Below are 16214 nucleotides of genomic sequence, written 5' to 3' on the forward strand. Positions count from 1 at the left end.
AGAAGGCTGTTTGGGGAGACAAAATCATCTCTGAAGTGTTTGTGAATGCTCATAAAGGAAACCAGAGGCATTTCTACCTCTCAGTTCCACCATTTGCTAAGCAATCAACCATTTGTATTGTTTAAACACACCTCCCCTCTTAAGGGCTCTTTAGAAAAAAATTTCCTGATGCAAGTTTCGTACTATAAGGTAAGGTATGAGGTCTGTAACAGGATACTACTCTAAATCAGTACTTAAAACACCATGCAATTTACAGGCATGTCAGCATGCAAACATTCTCTAGCACTTTACAGTAAATCCAGAAAGAAAATCAGTATGGTTGATTCAGGACACTTAGCACTGACCAGGATTTTTGGATTCATTTGGTTGTTGGAAGGGGTTTTTTGCCTCTCCTTGAGAAGACCTGAAAGGGAATCTGTCACACAAAGCAGCAAGGTGAACTCCTGGAGAAGTGCAACCACGTTTGCAGTGATCTGCCTGCTTCTTCTGAAAAGGGTGGGAGCTTCTTTAGGCAGCATAAGGCGGGAAATCCAGCTGGGTGGTGCCTGGCACAAATGAGCCCAGATCAAAGTAGCAGAATGATCTTCTGTTTTCCTCCTCTGACAGCTCAGCTGTTAATTTCTGTAGGAGGTTGCATGCCAGCGACTAAGTGGAGCTAAGCCCCCAATTTCCCTCTTGCTCTGCTCAGCAAAACTCCATCTCTTTGTGATGATACCAGTGTCTCTCTAAGAGTACAGCAACAGCTCATTAATTTTACAAGGAACTGAATGTATTTCTTGTTGTCAGAGTGTCCCTTCTGGAATTTTAATAGCAAGCCAGAAAGGCTTGTTACAGGCATCCTCCTGAGCTCTTCTGGCTTATCTTTGAACATTTTCACAACTACACACAGCCTAAGAAAGCAAGGGCCTGAGCAGCTGAACATGAGGACTGGGAGTTCCCTTTCAAGAAAGATGCAGCTGGAAGCTAAGAGGGGACCTTGAGGGATACCGGATCAGTTGGTGTTTTGAGTTTCATTTCACTCCAGTTATCCTTGCTACTAATTCTGGAAGGTAGTCCTTTGCATCCTTTTACACCTTAGCTGAGCATTCAGTAGAGCTCAGGTCTGTGAACTCCTTTGCTTTGGCCACTGCATAGTCCCTCTGAATTTTTCTAATTGCCCTTCCACTGTGTCAAGAAAAAATCAACAAGGAAGCCTCAAGATCAACGAGGAAACCTCAAGACAGGTATATGATTTATTCAAATCAGAAAAGGAAGGGTAGGGTTTTCTGAGGAGACCAACAGTTTTAGTGACGGTGCTATTTTTCACATTGGTAACTGCAACGTCTCCTGAAGGTGAAGTTGTCTTGGATAAGAGGGAGAGGGAAATCAAAGAGTGTTTTCAAACTGTGAAAACAAAAAACCACAGAAGCCCTGAGACTCAGTGGGGGACTGCTAAAGCCACTAACACATTCCCATGCATACATGTCAGCTATTAAAAAAAAAATAATTAATTGAGCACTCTTAAAGAAGATTGGTATAAATTCAGTGCACCCAAAACAGAGATTAGAGACTCACTGATCTTTTGAAACATGAGGCCATTTCGTCTTTCTTCTGCTTACATTTGAAAAGCTTATTTGATAAACTGCTGAAAACGAGATCTTTTTTTCTACTTAGAAGGCAAATGTTCCAATCCTCATTCAGGTAACATGTGCAATAACAATATTAAATAACAGGCAGTGGTCTCAAGCAACAGTTGGTTTCCTCCACCCTGTATGAAAGATTTTCCCCTGCAGGTCCATAAAGTATGACAAGTGGCTATAATGCACAGCAGTCGCTATAAGTCGTAACACAGTTCTGCCTGGAGAGTCAGGAATTAGAGATAAATGGGAAGATAACTGTAAAGAAATATGGCTTTGGGAAGCAAAGGAAAAAGCTTTGTTATATTCTGATGCAAATAATATATTATGCAAGTGTCAGGGGTTTTAATGTTCTCTTTTATGGGATAGCTGCTCTTTAACTGGTAATTAATAACTTGCCGGGCAAATTTAGCATTTCAATCAATGCTGAATGAGAAGAATGAGTGAAATTTAACAACCTGGATGTGAAGCTCTTTATCTCTAGCAGAACTGGCAAAACACATCCTTTCCTTAAACATCAGACATATATATGGCACAAAGAGCAACACACTTCAGACTGCAGATTAGAGACCAAAGCACTTTTTTTTAAAGACACAAATAACTATGTTCCTCTACAAGGATTTTCAAAACTTCTGTTAGACAAAGAAACATCAAAGCATCTATGTGCAAGACCACGTGAACATTAAGGGTTCCCATGTTACAAGGAATATCTTTACTGGCCTCTCAAAGGCAGGACTGACACAAGTAAGTCACACAGCAAGACTAAGCTGAGAGCTGGAAGGATAAAAGGTGTCTCCTTATGCTCTTACTATGCTGTACCTGGAAAGCCTTCTCTCCTGTTTTGGGGTCACGGATCCAAACACTCAATATTAACACTCAGTGATGCCAGGCACCATGAACCAAGCCCTGAAAACATGTTTCTACTTTGAGAAGACAAGTCTCCAAACAGTGGACCACATTTATGACCTACAGGGCTTCGAAATAAAGCTTGGTAGTTTGCAAGGAAAGGATGCATCACCAGACTGCCATTGCTTTGGAGCCCAGAAAGCCAGGCAGGGTGGCATGTGATTCATCACTGTCAGTACAGTGTGTCTGGAGGTCAAAGCTTGCTCTCCACATTGCTTGAGTGAGCCCATCGTTTCCAGTTTCTGCTCCTCATTATTTCCAGGCACTGTGATGTCTACCTAATCATCTGGGATTTGGTGAGCACACTTACTGCTCCATGACAATTCACCTAACTCACAGGTAACAGCAGGCTAAAAAGGATAATTAAAGCACATAGCACACAGCAAGTGGCAGAGTAAACCCTCTTCAGAAAGAATCCTGGTTTATGATAAATGGTACTAAGCTTTTTTCAGCTAAATTTACACCTGGAAGACCACATTTCCCCAGGCCTTTTTTCGTAGGAAGCATAATGCAAAGTAATGGGAAAATAAGGTGGAAGTAATAAAGTGCATACACCTATGATGTGACAGGACATTAACAAGTATAACTGTAAGCCCTGAAATTTTACAGGGCAGAGACAGCTCTTTACACTGAAATGCTGAATTATTTCCATATAGTAACTACTTGACTGTATAACACATCTTGATTCTCCAAGCTGATTTCTTGTATACCTAAGGAGTTGTAGAATACTTTTAAGATATTTTCCTCCTCCTCAGATACTTTGTTTCCCCCCATTCTTTGTCTCTGCAGACAAACCAATAAATGTTTAAAAGAAAGATGAAGAAATTATTCATAAAATTAATCTGTTGAGAGCAAAGCAACAACTCTTTCATAAAAAAAACCAAACAATACATATATGTAAACAAAAATAAGTCTGTGAAGGGGAATTATCTGTATCAAACTAGAGAACAATAGCCTCTCAATGGATATATTTATTACATCTACTGCATTTTTCCTTTTTCACAGGATTCCTTATCTCATTTGGAACTGTTCAGCCTAGATTAAACCTCACACACTGTATCTTTCTTTGATAAAGAAAAAGAATGGCTTGATGAAGCTCAGAAATTGTTGGAGCAGTTCCCAGGATATGTTTATACATGCCTGCATGATGGAGTAAAAGCAATTTTTCTTTTTAAACAGATAAATACACTCAGTGGCTTCTGATGATAGGCTTAAGTGCGGGCACCAAGCACTCACAAAGTATAACGCCTATATAGAAATCCTATTTCCTCCCAAAAATGCATACAGCAATGCTAGCTGTGCAAATTTTTCTTTAGGGCCCCATAAACTGTTTCTTTTGAATCACAAATGTTTCCTTAACTCACTTTACTGAAGCTCTGTGCAGGACCTAAGCAGCTTTCCTGGCTCCGGGTCCCCCAGGCTTGGCTCTACAGTGACAGGCATTATGCTGTAAAGCCCAGACTGGAGCTAAGTGTTTGGCCTGGCAAAGGCAAGCACATTGCCACTCAACAGAACAGAGCTGCAGCCCGTTCTGTTGTTAAGAACATGCTCATTATGGTATTAATAAGTATATGAATGCTCTGATGATTCCCAGACATACTGGTCCATACACATGATCTCAAGTCTTCACACCAAACCACGCAGCAGTCAGCCTGGCAAAGGAGAGCCTTGTCCCCTCTCCCTGCTGCCTGCATTACAAAATTTGCAATTGACTTCACACAGCTCTAGTGAAGACACGCATAGCAGGAAGCGGCAAGCGGCTTTCCTATATACTGTGCACACTGGAAAGCTTCCTCATGGTATTTTCACCTGTGTGACATATTATTCATAACAGGCATTTTGATTTCTTCATGGTGTGTGCTCAAGTAGCTGGTTAATGCCACAGAAAGATCATCACACCGTATGACCCACGCTGTCTCCTCTTACTTACCCACACAATATCCCACCAGGTTGAGATACTGCTCTTCCTTGCAGCTAGTGCTGCACTTTCCACTAGCTAGAGATGCATGGGGATGGCAGGTTAAGCACTCCAAATCAGAAGGGCCATGGCATGTCTTGCAGGACGGATGACAGGCTGGATAAGAAAAATCAATGCTTGTTGTTATGCTCTTGGTATAGCTCATCTTACACTCTCCCCTCCCCAGAAAGCCAGTCCCTTTAATAATCATTTAGTCCTAAAAAGCATGGACATAAAACGATCTAATAGCATCAGTGACCTCAGAGTTGTAGTTTGGAAGGCTCTTACATCCTTGTTTTGAATAAACAAGATGAGAAACATTGTCATTTTAAAAATATTATTTGTTCTCTGCATTAATCAAGGTATAGATCTATATAAAATATAAAGAAATTGGCCCTTTTATTCCTCCCTCCAGCATATATGCTTATGCAATAACAGAGAGAGTGGGATGCACAGGGGAAATAAACACCTTGGGAATGTATAACATCATAGTGGCATGAGTTTGATATTCATGAGTGGAAAATCCAGGAATGATTTCTGAATGAAGCCCTCCTGAACTGAAACCTATAAAACCTGAATGTCATGCCAGCTCATTAGCTATTCTGTCTGCCAATAGCTCAACAACAAATTACAGAGAAAGGGGTTAAGATTGATCAAAAATATTTCACTCAGACTGCTTTTGTATCCTTCCACCTTTAACGACAGATTCCATATTTCCCGGATTTTCATGCTACAGATCTGAGGGAGATAGAAATACTATGGCTAATGATCTGTAAAAAATTCTTAAAAACTACTTTCAAAACTCTTCTATGAATAACAGCACACAACTTCAAAAATCTCCCACCTCAGGACTCCCCCAGGCTACATACAATTGCTCACTCCCCACATGGATGAAGCTGGGCGTTTTGCAGCTACCACAGCACAAGGCTCCAGTGTTTAAGACTTAACGCATCATGTCCCACCACCTTCTCATCTTGTCAGAAACCATGCTCGTAAATTCAGTGTTCAAAAAGAAGAATCCATTTTCTAAACACACCTATATTAACTGAGCTTCACTGTACAAAAGCTGCAGGAGATGTAAGCTGGCAGCATACAGAAAGATGCCACTTTCCTGACACTGAAATTTTGTTCCTAAAACATTTACATAAGCCTGAAACTGCATAATGCAGTATTCAGCAGTTATTTCAGCTCTAAGGTGGCAGCGCACAACCTCAAAATTGATGAATCTTTACAATGGCCTGCCAAATAAATGTATTTATAGAGTTGTTCCTTGGGTGAATAAATTGAATAAATAGAGCAGTGGACTTTAGAGGAGATTTCTTGCTCTAAACTTGAGGTCTCCCAGGGAATCAACCCGTAAATTTCTCCTACTGCCAGAACAGATACATGGATGCCTGACCCAATGAATCTATTATAAAACAGCAGACAACTTTCAGATGACCTTGAAGGGACTAATCAGATTTCAAATGCCTGCATTTCCACACCAATTGTACTTAGCAGCTCACAGTGAATGGTGTACCCCAAAGGCTACCATTTTCTGCACGTGTCAAAGAGGATGTAATTGTTGCAGTCACTCAGAAGGTCAGTAGTCACAGCCATTGCTTAGATGAGATCAAACAAGCTAAATGAAGGCCACTTGCTGACTGGTGGGCAAGGCTGAGACACAAATAAATAATGCTGTCCCCACTATCAATCAGGCATATTCATAGATGTAACGGCTTTTCTCCTGTATCTGCAGAATTCCTTCCTTCTAAACGTAGCCCTATAGCCAGGCATGGATTAAAAATAAAGCTAATTCATATGGACAATATGCTTATCTAGCCTAATAAAAGCAGACCATTTTTCAGTGCTGTCCAGTAAAGACCTCTTTTGCGTGTTGGCTAAGACCATCATCCGAACCTACTGAAATGAAACGCAAAACATCTTCAGGGAAACAGTCCAGAGGAGCAAAACTGATTATAATTTATGATTCAATGTGCATGCTTCTCTCCCATTAGGAGGAGATTCCATTTCCTGAAATTGGACTACCCTATTCTCCCCTGAAAATACTTAAATTGGTTCATATAAATCTGACAGAATCTCTAATTACATTGAGAAAGGCATTACAAAATGTGCGTGCAATGGAATTCAGCAACGTAAGCTGCAGGTGCCTGCACTATGCACTCACAGTAGCAGTGATCTTTGTGGCTGAAGAGTCCCTCTGGGCACTCAGAGAGGCATCTGCCTTCAAGCAAGATGTGGGAAGACAGACAAGCCGTACAATCCTGGGAAGTGTTCCCCACACAGCCTGCACAGGAGGAGTGGCACTCTGCAGGGAAGGGAAAAACAAGAAGACAGAGTGAGCCAAATTAGTTCATCTTGGTTGTTACTGTTCCGGAGTATGGCTAGTTTTCTTTCTGCCCAATAACAACAGGAAGGTATTTCCTTTACAGGATTCTCTGCTTGTGAAAGGTAGAAAGGGCAGAAGTACAATGGCTGTATTGCACACTTCTCGAAGATGAGGAGCAACCACAGATAACTGCATAGTTAATCTTTCTTTGCACCCACACAGTTCATTGCTGAAATGGAAAGCGAGATGCACAATGCCATGTATTACTGTTCCCTGGGGTTCTGTAAACTTACCAGATTCTGAAATCATCTTTCGTTATCACCCTATAAATAAATATATACATTAATTAGTTTAAAAACTAGTGTTTATTAGAGCAGTGACTTGAGGCCATAGGTTCTACTGCATGAGTCTCCACTGAACACAAAGAGAGACTTCCTGTTTCTAGAAAGACAAGACAGACACCAGGCTGGAGAGAAGGAATAAAATGAAATAAAATTATTTATGCAAGTACATTTAGTTGTCTGTCAGAGAGCAAAGTCAGGGATACTCATCACAAATGCAATGTCTCCAGGACATTGGCTCAAGTGACTCAAATCATCTCAGAGACAGATTTTGTACAGTTTCATCAGAAAAATCTCAAGTATTAGAAAAATAAATAGATATATATTTCTGTAGTTTGGTGATAAATTCACAACCACACAGCTAAAACCTTCAAAATCAGCATTTTAACCTACATATGAACGTGCTTCTGTTCTGCACAGTTAATGTAAGCATGGTACACACATCTGTTGTGGTTTATTTTTTCAGAATGTGCATCTACGAACTTTGCACAAGTTTTTTACAGGGGTAGCTCTAAGTTTGAAATCTTGAATCTTCACACTCTTCTGCAATAAATCGAACTACTATTCTAATGCCATTATTAATGCAGCAGAGCTAAAAACATGAGAGGCTGTGCCGGCATTCTTGCCCAATGACCTAATTCAGCACTGTCACCGAACTCTGCTCAGGCCTGTTTGTACACGTCTGTTCACCCATCTGAGGCAGTGGTATAGGGATTGCTTCATTCATTTTCTATACCATAACCTGGACTCAGCCAAGAAAACCCATTTCCTGCCAAGGAACAGCCACTGCGTGGACTGGAGGCTCGACACTAAAGCCTTCAGGAACCAATTCATGGATACCTTACAGTCTGTGTAGGTCACTGTTAAAGGAAAGAATCATTCCACCACAAAAAAAGGCACTTCTTCCTTTTTTAAGATTCCCTAAAGCAAACAACTGAGCTTGTACAGACTCCTTCCATCAAGCTGAGATGAAGAGATAAAATAAAAATGAATGGATTTTAAATTATGTCCACTTCTAGAAAATGGTTTTTCAACAGGAAGAAACAGCCATCAGTAGCACTGTTGCTATTGTTGTTACCATTACTTAAGTGCTGTAAAGCCTCTGTCTCTATGACTGGTCTTTCCACACAGGGAAATCTTTGCCATTTCTGAAAGTATCATTTCTCCTTAGGCTTAGGGTGGCTGTGTTGACACAAGATGTTCACAGTCTAACCTCTCAGTCTGGTTCCGTCTACATTATTTGCAAGATATTGCACTATGTTGGTTGTACAGATATCCACACTGGCTGACCCAAGCTCTGTACAGCCAGACAGACTGGCTTGCTGATCCACTCAGTGAACCTTCTTCGCTGAAGCCCACAATAGTTTTCTCTCAAAGCAGTGGGAAACCACATATATCCCCAATGTACACCATGTCAGCCTCTTTTCCAAACTCTAGCCTCCATGGAAATGCTTCCTACTTAGTATTTCAGGAACAGTGATGGCATGTGTGCTGCAGGTCATGTATCAGAAGAGCTTCCTCAAAAGAAAAGACTGCTGTGAGATGTCTTGTCTGCTCCAAAGGCTATTAAGGAGACAGCTCAGTCTTTTCTGAAAAGTTTACGTTCTGAAAAGATTATTTATCCTGCTACAAAATAAGTCAGTGGTAAAAATCACATTCTCAACTCAAAGCTAAACTGTGCAGACTTGAACACAGTCGTTTTTAAAAAAGTACCTAAATTCTTTAGTCACAAATTAGATGTAGAGTATATTTTCCCTCAAAAGTACCAGTATATGCCATTCTGAAAGTTACCGGGTTTAAACATTCATGACTGTCACAAGACAAACACAGGAGCTCAAAGCATGTGAGAATTCAAGGTCATACAAGATCACTCTGAGCACCTAAAATCCAACACAGCCCTGAGCGGAAGGCTTTGAACAGCCGTTCCCATCCTCTACTCACGTTTGCAGAGTCCTGTGCTATCCACGTAGAACTGGGTTTGGCAGTGAGAGAGGCAAAGGCCATGCACAGCTCCTTCCATGGGCTGGTGAGGCTGCAGTACATGCTCTGGCACCCTGCACTGCAGACAATGAGAGGCCCACGAGCCAACGCAGGTGTGGCAGGATGGATGGCAGCCTGTGGACAGGTCAAGAGAGCAATCAGAGCTGCAGCTGAGGACAGCTTTCTCAGAGAGGAGAACAAGGAACAACAGCCTGATATCTGGCCGTAAATGTGAGAGAAAAAGGGAAGAAAACACTCGTTGGGGCACTCTTGTTCATCTTTCTTTCCAGTTTTGTATTGCCATGGACAATCTGATACTCAAAAGAGCTAGCAAAGAGCATACACTTTGCTGCAACACACAAGCTAAGAAATCTGTTCCATAAACAAAGAGGGTGCTGTATTTTCTACAATGGAATGGGGATTTTAGGAAAATACTTTGACATCTTTCCCATCACCCTCAAATAACACCTCTTTTCTTGAATAAACTTGATGAACAAATGTTGGGAAAAAACTGCAGTACAGTGCCACAGGCAGTCAATTTTCCTTTAATGTCTGGAACTGCAACAATGAACACAATCTCACTATGTGAGACAGCAAGAAATGACAGTCTGAAGGGCTCATAGGAAGCATAAATTCATCTTCTGAATTTTCAGGTTTTCCACTACTGCAAAAATGACGTCAGTCTTAGCAAATCTGACAGGTGTGTGTAGAATTTCATTCACCTCTTAACTCATGTCAAGAAAAACTTGGAAGAAATGTACGTTTATTTCAACAGCATGGAGAAAGAAAGTCCCCCAAATCACTAAATTCTGAGGGTATGAACACAAAAAATATTTGAGAAAATTTGCTTTTTCTCAAAGTAGAAAATCAGCAGCAGGAAAACACAGGAATTACTCATTGACCAGTTCAGCATAGGATAGAGGATGAGAATCACAGCTGGGTACTCCAAGCACAGCCTGATAAAAGCTAATATAGATACACTGGTTTACAGCAGCTAGGGAACTTACTCCAAGTACATAGCTTACCCTTGCAGATGCTGTGATCCTGGTAAAAACCCTCTCCACAGTCCTGCAGGCACTGGCCCTGGCGCAATGCCAGAGGAAAGGAACAGGAGGTGCAGTGAGTGGCCAAAGGTCCCTCACACGTAGAGCATGAATCGTGGCAAGCTGATAAAGAAACGGAGCACAGAGAACTGAAATATCCCATTTTTTCTCCCTGAGAGAGGTGTTGCTGATACAGCTTACTCCAGCCAACAAGAGCTCCCTGTTGGCATGATATTCAGCTGTGTGAACTAATGAGAGCAGAAGTGCACATATATTAATAACTATTAACAGTGATAACACTCACTCACATAGTGTTTTGAATATGTATCTTAGCATGTCTTAAATAGACTCTTTGCCTTGCAAAGCATATTAAAACAATCACGAGTGAACCAAAGAAAACAAAAAATTAAATTCTCTGTTTCCATTTGTACTTCTGTCCCCTTAACATTCCCTCCCCACAGATAAACTTCCAGGGAAAAGACAACATGTGAAGGGTGTCTTGAGAGCCTTAGAAAAGGTTATGGAAACATGCCTCTTACCTCTGCATCTCCCATTGCTACTTGGGAAATACCCGTCTGGGCACTCTGAAATGCACTTCCCATCATGTAACAACTTATCTGAAGCACAGGTCAAACATCTGGGTTGGTCTGAATAGCACGTTTCACAGAACTGGTCACAAGCTGCCAAAGACAACAGCACATTATCAAAACGCACTCAATAAGCAAAGACCAACAAAGCCATCAATCTGGCCACATAGATAAAATAAAGCAGGCCAAACCATGTCTTCTCCTCTCTTAGTCAGAAAGGCATCTTTTAACACTCCTCTCCAGCCCAAGTAACCTTTCACATTTCCCTAGAGTAAGTAGTGACTTTCACGGAGGTAGACGTCTGAGTGCAGATGGGTATTCACTGACCTGTAGGTATCTCGTCTAGGATTCTTGAGTAAGTACAAATACCTGAAATGGATCTAACACCAGCACTCCCTCCACTCCTGACACAACCCCCTTCAGGTAATGTAGTATGTTTTTCCTGTTCACCAACAGCCTGTGAACAGGGAACACCATTCTGAACAATGTTAGGTATGAAAACCATCTCATAAGTCTTTATATACCTTTGTGCGACAAGCATCAGTTATCAGACAGTTCAGGAAGTAAAAGATGGGGGAAATGTTAAAAAAAATAGTAATTCCCCCACTCCCTTTTCTTCAAGTCAAAGTTTTAAGTGTGAAAATGCATCTAAAATCAAGCATGATACTGTTTCTTATCAATTCCTGTGGTCTATATTCTCTCAGGCAGTCAGTTTGAAGTTAACCGACCTGACCTGTTGCCTAAGAGCACTATGAAACTCTGGCTTCCCCAAGTCAGTAGCACTACTGCTGCTGTATATGCAGAAAGGCCAAGCATTTTACTTAACCAATATTTGGTTCTTTCCACCAGTCAGACAGCCTCCCTCTGAAACAGCTTACAGCTCCCCAGTTGGGTATCAAAATGCATGGTTTTGGTAGAAGATGAAAGGTCTGAATCCTGGAGGTTGTGAGGAACAGCTGTGCAGTTTTATCACTGGCAATAAAAATCAAAATTATGGCCAAGCTGCAACTAAGTTAAACTTCCTTTTGAGCTTACATGATTTTCAGCTGTAGATGTAGGATTTCAAGCCTGCACGCTTCAAAACACAAGTAAAATTTACTGGTATAGACATCAACCAAACTGAAGGGGAACCTGGTCAAAGTGAAATTAATCTGGAAGTGGCCAGAACAGCAACGATCTTGTCAACATGCTCCAGGTTTTAAGGCCTCTCTAGCTAGCTGTGGCTCAGACAGACCTGCATAAAGACAGACAATCCCTGCATCATTTCTGACTATGATGGACAGTCCTTCAAAGCAGCTGGAGGTGGCTGCCAGCAAAACCCCTGACTTGACCTGAATGGTTGTGGCAAATTTTACATTATTTATTTATTTGAGATTTTTTTTTCCCTTTCATGATCTGTTTGACTTAGGTCTTTTAATTCCCTCTAGCCATCTCTTCCCCTTTTCTCAGTAAACCTTCCCAGCTCCCAAGTCTCATCTGTTGTGCGGGTATTAGTTACTGTGATGCTGAATTATAATTAAATTTACAGAAACCTGCTGGTAAAGGCCATTTTTCTTTCTGCAGACAAATGCATTTGTCAAGCCCTCAGAAACAGCTCAGTCTTTCAAGCTGTTCAGTGAGGCAAAAAAGCTTAAACCTTTCAGCATCTGATTAGCTTAAATGAATTAATAATCTTACAAACGAACAGCAGCTTTCCTCATCCGATATCTATGCACAAGGTGCGTCTGACTTCTTAGACATGAATAAAAACACAGCTGCTTCACAGCTAAATGAAATATTGATTCCTTTTTTGCAGAGCATTTCTCAAACTTCTTGCAACTGGAGAAGAAAACAGGTATTTACCGCTGCAGATTCCATCCTTTGTATAAAATCCCTGTCCACAGCTGGCCACACAGAGCCCTGCTTTTAGCACACGTGATGTGTCTTTGCAGGACAAACAATTGTTCTCAGCAGCACCCCAGCACGAGGAACAGGACTCGTGACAAGCTGCAGGAAAGAAAGGTGCGGGATTAACGAACAATCAACTTCCAATCATCTCTTTAAAATGAAGAGTTTGCAGTAATTAACTTTTTTGGGTTTTGTTCCTTAAACTCAGAGCCATTCACAGCTTCAGAAAAGGAAAAGAAAACAAAAAAAACCACTGCTCTTCTTGTGTTAGTATCTTTCATCCAAGCCGTTCTAAGGGTTACAATTTACAGATTCGGTTTGTACATGCCATATGACATGCAGTATACATCAGAGCAGTTTCTGTAGCTGTAATCAGACTAGGAGGAGAGTTGGTAACGCTTTCATCTTGGTGCTAGGGGCTGTACAAGCACAAAGGGAAACGGGAAGATATCCCATCAAACACTACTTGAAAAACAGAGCTGCAATCAGATCCTTGCAGTGACTACTGACATTAACCCAGCTCCACATATAAACACAGAATTAGACTGCAGAGCTGCAGTCAAGAACCTGCAAAATTAAAACCAAGACAGCCTACTTCTAGAAACAGCTCCTTCTGCCCTTCCAGGACTCTGCACTGGCGCAGAAGAAACTGACTTCTGGCTTTTGGCCGATCTGGTCAAGAGGGGCAGAAATCCTCAAGTACTCTGACTGAATAATTCCAGTGGAAAGGTGGCAGTGGGTCCCAGGTCCAGTACAGCGGGCACTGCATATCTTTTCCTTGACACTGCAGAAGAGAAGGGACATTCCCTCACTGAGTTAACAGCTACTTTTTCCTATGAGTGAGCCATGTATCATGGTTGGGACACAGTAATGTTTCAGATAATCCTGAAGTATACCACATTCCTGCATGCAGGCAGTATACGTGCCCTCTCTGTGGCATCTGGGTACAGGAACACATAGGTACAGGCATCTGGGTACAGGAACACTCTGTTCTACCTATGATCCTCAAGCATGATGATTCTTACAATTCTAACTGCATAGAGATCAATTCTGCCTCATAAACAGCTGTTGAACAAGCCACCTTATTTGAAACTGTACAAGTTGAGCTGCGGGGGAAATTCAGCCCAGTATGGTTACTGTTTATAAAATTTGTGACGCAGACTCATGTTAAATCCTGTGCTACCAGCTTGCAGGAACTGTGCAAATTACAGTTCTTTTAGCTATTAGATTTTTTTCTTGATTACACCCAAATATGTTCCAAAGATGTTCTTAAATTTATTATTTCACAATAATGCAGGTACAAGCTTGCACTCTGAGACCACAGCAGGTGGGAGAAAACAGAACTTTTTGACATTTGCCCTGTATCTGCAGACAAATCTAAAGTTGCAGCCACCCAAGAAAAACTCATTTGTGAGTAGTCTCAGTGTAGTGGAAACAGCAGCAACTCATCCACATAACTAAGAGCACATTTACATACAGAACAGTAACAAAAGCAAACACCTTCCTGCCAAAACAACCCCTCTAAGTGATAGACAATTAATCATCTCCCCAATAATAGGTGAGAGCAAAACTGTTTGCAATCTGGGTAGCCTAAGTTCACAGCAAGCCAGTGATCACCCCTACGCCCATCTTACTCCTGTTTTGCATGGTTTCTATGTTTCTTCTGTCTGCTTGAGGCCACAGTTGCTCTTGGGTTTGTTAATTAATAAGATGGAGTATCTGTGTTTGTGCTTGTATGAGTCACACTGCACAGCAGAAGATAGACACCCCGTCTTAATGGATCTCACTGCTCCCCAAGGCAGGGAAGTGTTATCATCTCCATCTCATACGGAGGGGAACTGAAACACACGAGACATGACATGACATGACATGTGTGGGGTTAGAACAGAGAGTGTTTAGGGGGCCAAGACATGGGACAATTGAGTTCATGCCCAGCACATGGTCCTTTGATATTCTGGATGTTCCTTCTCCACATTTCCACCTTTGTTTATTTTCCCTTTTCTTGTCTTCTCCTATTGCCTTGTAACTAGCTGTTTGCTTTCCCCCTTCTCGCCTTCCTGCATCTTTCCTCCCTTATTCTAGATCTCTACAGAATGCTGTGGCTTTTCCAGTTCCTGAACACTCCTATGTGAAGTGTCTCATAAGGACACTAGGTATCCCGTACCCCCTCCGATTCCTACAGCAAGTGCCGTCATCACTATCAAGTGCATCTAATTGTGGCTGAATCACAACACAATAAATACCAAACATCCCATCCCGAGATAAAGATTGTGCACGCTTTTCTGCTCCAGTCAATAATTCCCTTGCTGTTAAAAAGCTGCATCTCATTCCAGCTTCGATGATTCTCAGGGCACGTCTACACTCGACAGTTAACTGCAGAACGAGTTCATGCTGTAAATTCCTAAGTACCGAAATGTCCTCACTTCACCTTCCAGCTGTGAGTGTTTTGCTCCTCTCTGAGCTCAATCTAACTTCCAACATCTTTTTGAAAGAGTGGACACCAGGACTTAGATCCTCTAATTATAGACTTCCCACTGCACAATTTGACCCCCTCACTGTTAACCTGCCTCAACATGTTGACACATCTGAATATATCCAGTTATTTGCAAAGTTCTCAAGTCCTCTCCAGAGATGTTACTCCTCTCCAAGAGACACCTCTCTCCTGGCAGCCTGGCCTCCAGAAGCTGTTTTAAAACAGGCAGCCTTGCATACAACTGTATTAAAAATGCACTTTTGATGAAAGCCAGGTCAGTTGGGCAAATGTGATTTGGCTCCCACCACACACTGTTTGCTGCCTGCACTAAACCAAGTGCTCCCAAGCACATCCTCACCTCAGACTTTTCTCTCAAGCAGTGCCTCAAGCTGTCCCTCTGTGTAGGTCAAAATAATGTCTTCACCTACCACCAGCGCCACACATTTTGCTGGATGTAAGTCTACCATAAACAATACCTTCTGGTTCTGGCTCTCTTAAGCCTTTCTATGGACATATGGCTGTAGGGCTAACAGTGGTAGACAGGCCAGCCCAGCCCACTCCCCAGTTCTCTGCTGCCAAAGGAAACTCACCACAAATGTTACTTTAAACACAGCTACCAAGAAAGGGAGTGAGACAAGAAGGGTGGGTGTTTTAGACAAGGTGGGCTAAGAGCACTCCCAGGGCCATAATGCTAGTGGGGAAACCTGTAATGTCTAGACTCAAGCCAGGTAATCATACAAACCCGCACAGTCTTCAGGCTGGAGGAGATTAAGATCTTCACTTCCTCTTTCCAGTTCTCAGTTGGCTCTCACTGGCCCTTGGCTAAGATCCTGCAAATCCACTCCTGGGTATCACAGTGCTCTCAAGTCTTCTAGTGAGGCAGCTGTTATGTTAAAATTGCATATCATCCTAGAGGGGGGGTGACTTCTGTGGTATCTCAGCTATGGAAAGGCTACACTGAGAGAAGTAAAGATGAAGTACAACCTACCAGAGGTCATCAGACCTTCTGAGAAGCTGCAGTGAATTTGGCAAACTGATATGAAACAGATCTTCTGGACTCAAAGCTACCAGGCAGAGACCAGGCCCAAACTGCCT

The 16214-nt window shown here is 41.9% G+C and overlaps 1 protein-coding gene across 5 annotated transcripts in view; it reads right to left on the reverse strand.

The window, feature by feature from the left end:
* FRAS1 (Fraser extracellular matrix complex subunit 1) overlaps positions 1-16214 on the reverse strand; it is a 177290-nt gene that overhangs the window by 73639 nt on the left and 87437 nt on the right. For all 5 annotated transcript variants that reach the window (XR_012633576.1, XM_074905273.1, XM_074905270.1 and 2 more), the window contains 6 exons: positions 12602-12745; positions 10712-10852; positions 10155-10295; positions 9091-9264; positions 6647-6787; positions 4453-4596 (listed from right to left, as the gene is read on the reverse strand). Coding sequence is in view for 4 of the 5 variants with exons in the window: in XM_074905273.1 (XP_074761374.1) it covers positions 4453-4596; positions 6647-6787; positions 9091-9264; positions 10155-10295; positions 10712-10852; positions 12602-12745 (885 nt within the window). In the remaining variant the exon portion in view is untranslated. The remainder of the gene's footprint in view (positions 1-4452; positions 4597-6646; positions 6788-9090; positions 9265-10154; positions 10296-10711; positions 10853-12601; positions 12746-16214) is intronic.

The sequence above is a fragment of the Athene noctua genome, chromosome 4 (assembly GCF_965140245.1).
Source record: "Athene noctua chromosome 4, bAthNoc1.hap1.1, whole genome shotgun sequence".
Lineage (NCBI taxonomy): Eukaryota > Metazoa > Chordata > Aves > Strigiformes > Strigidae > Athene > Athene noctua.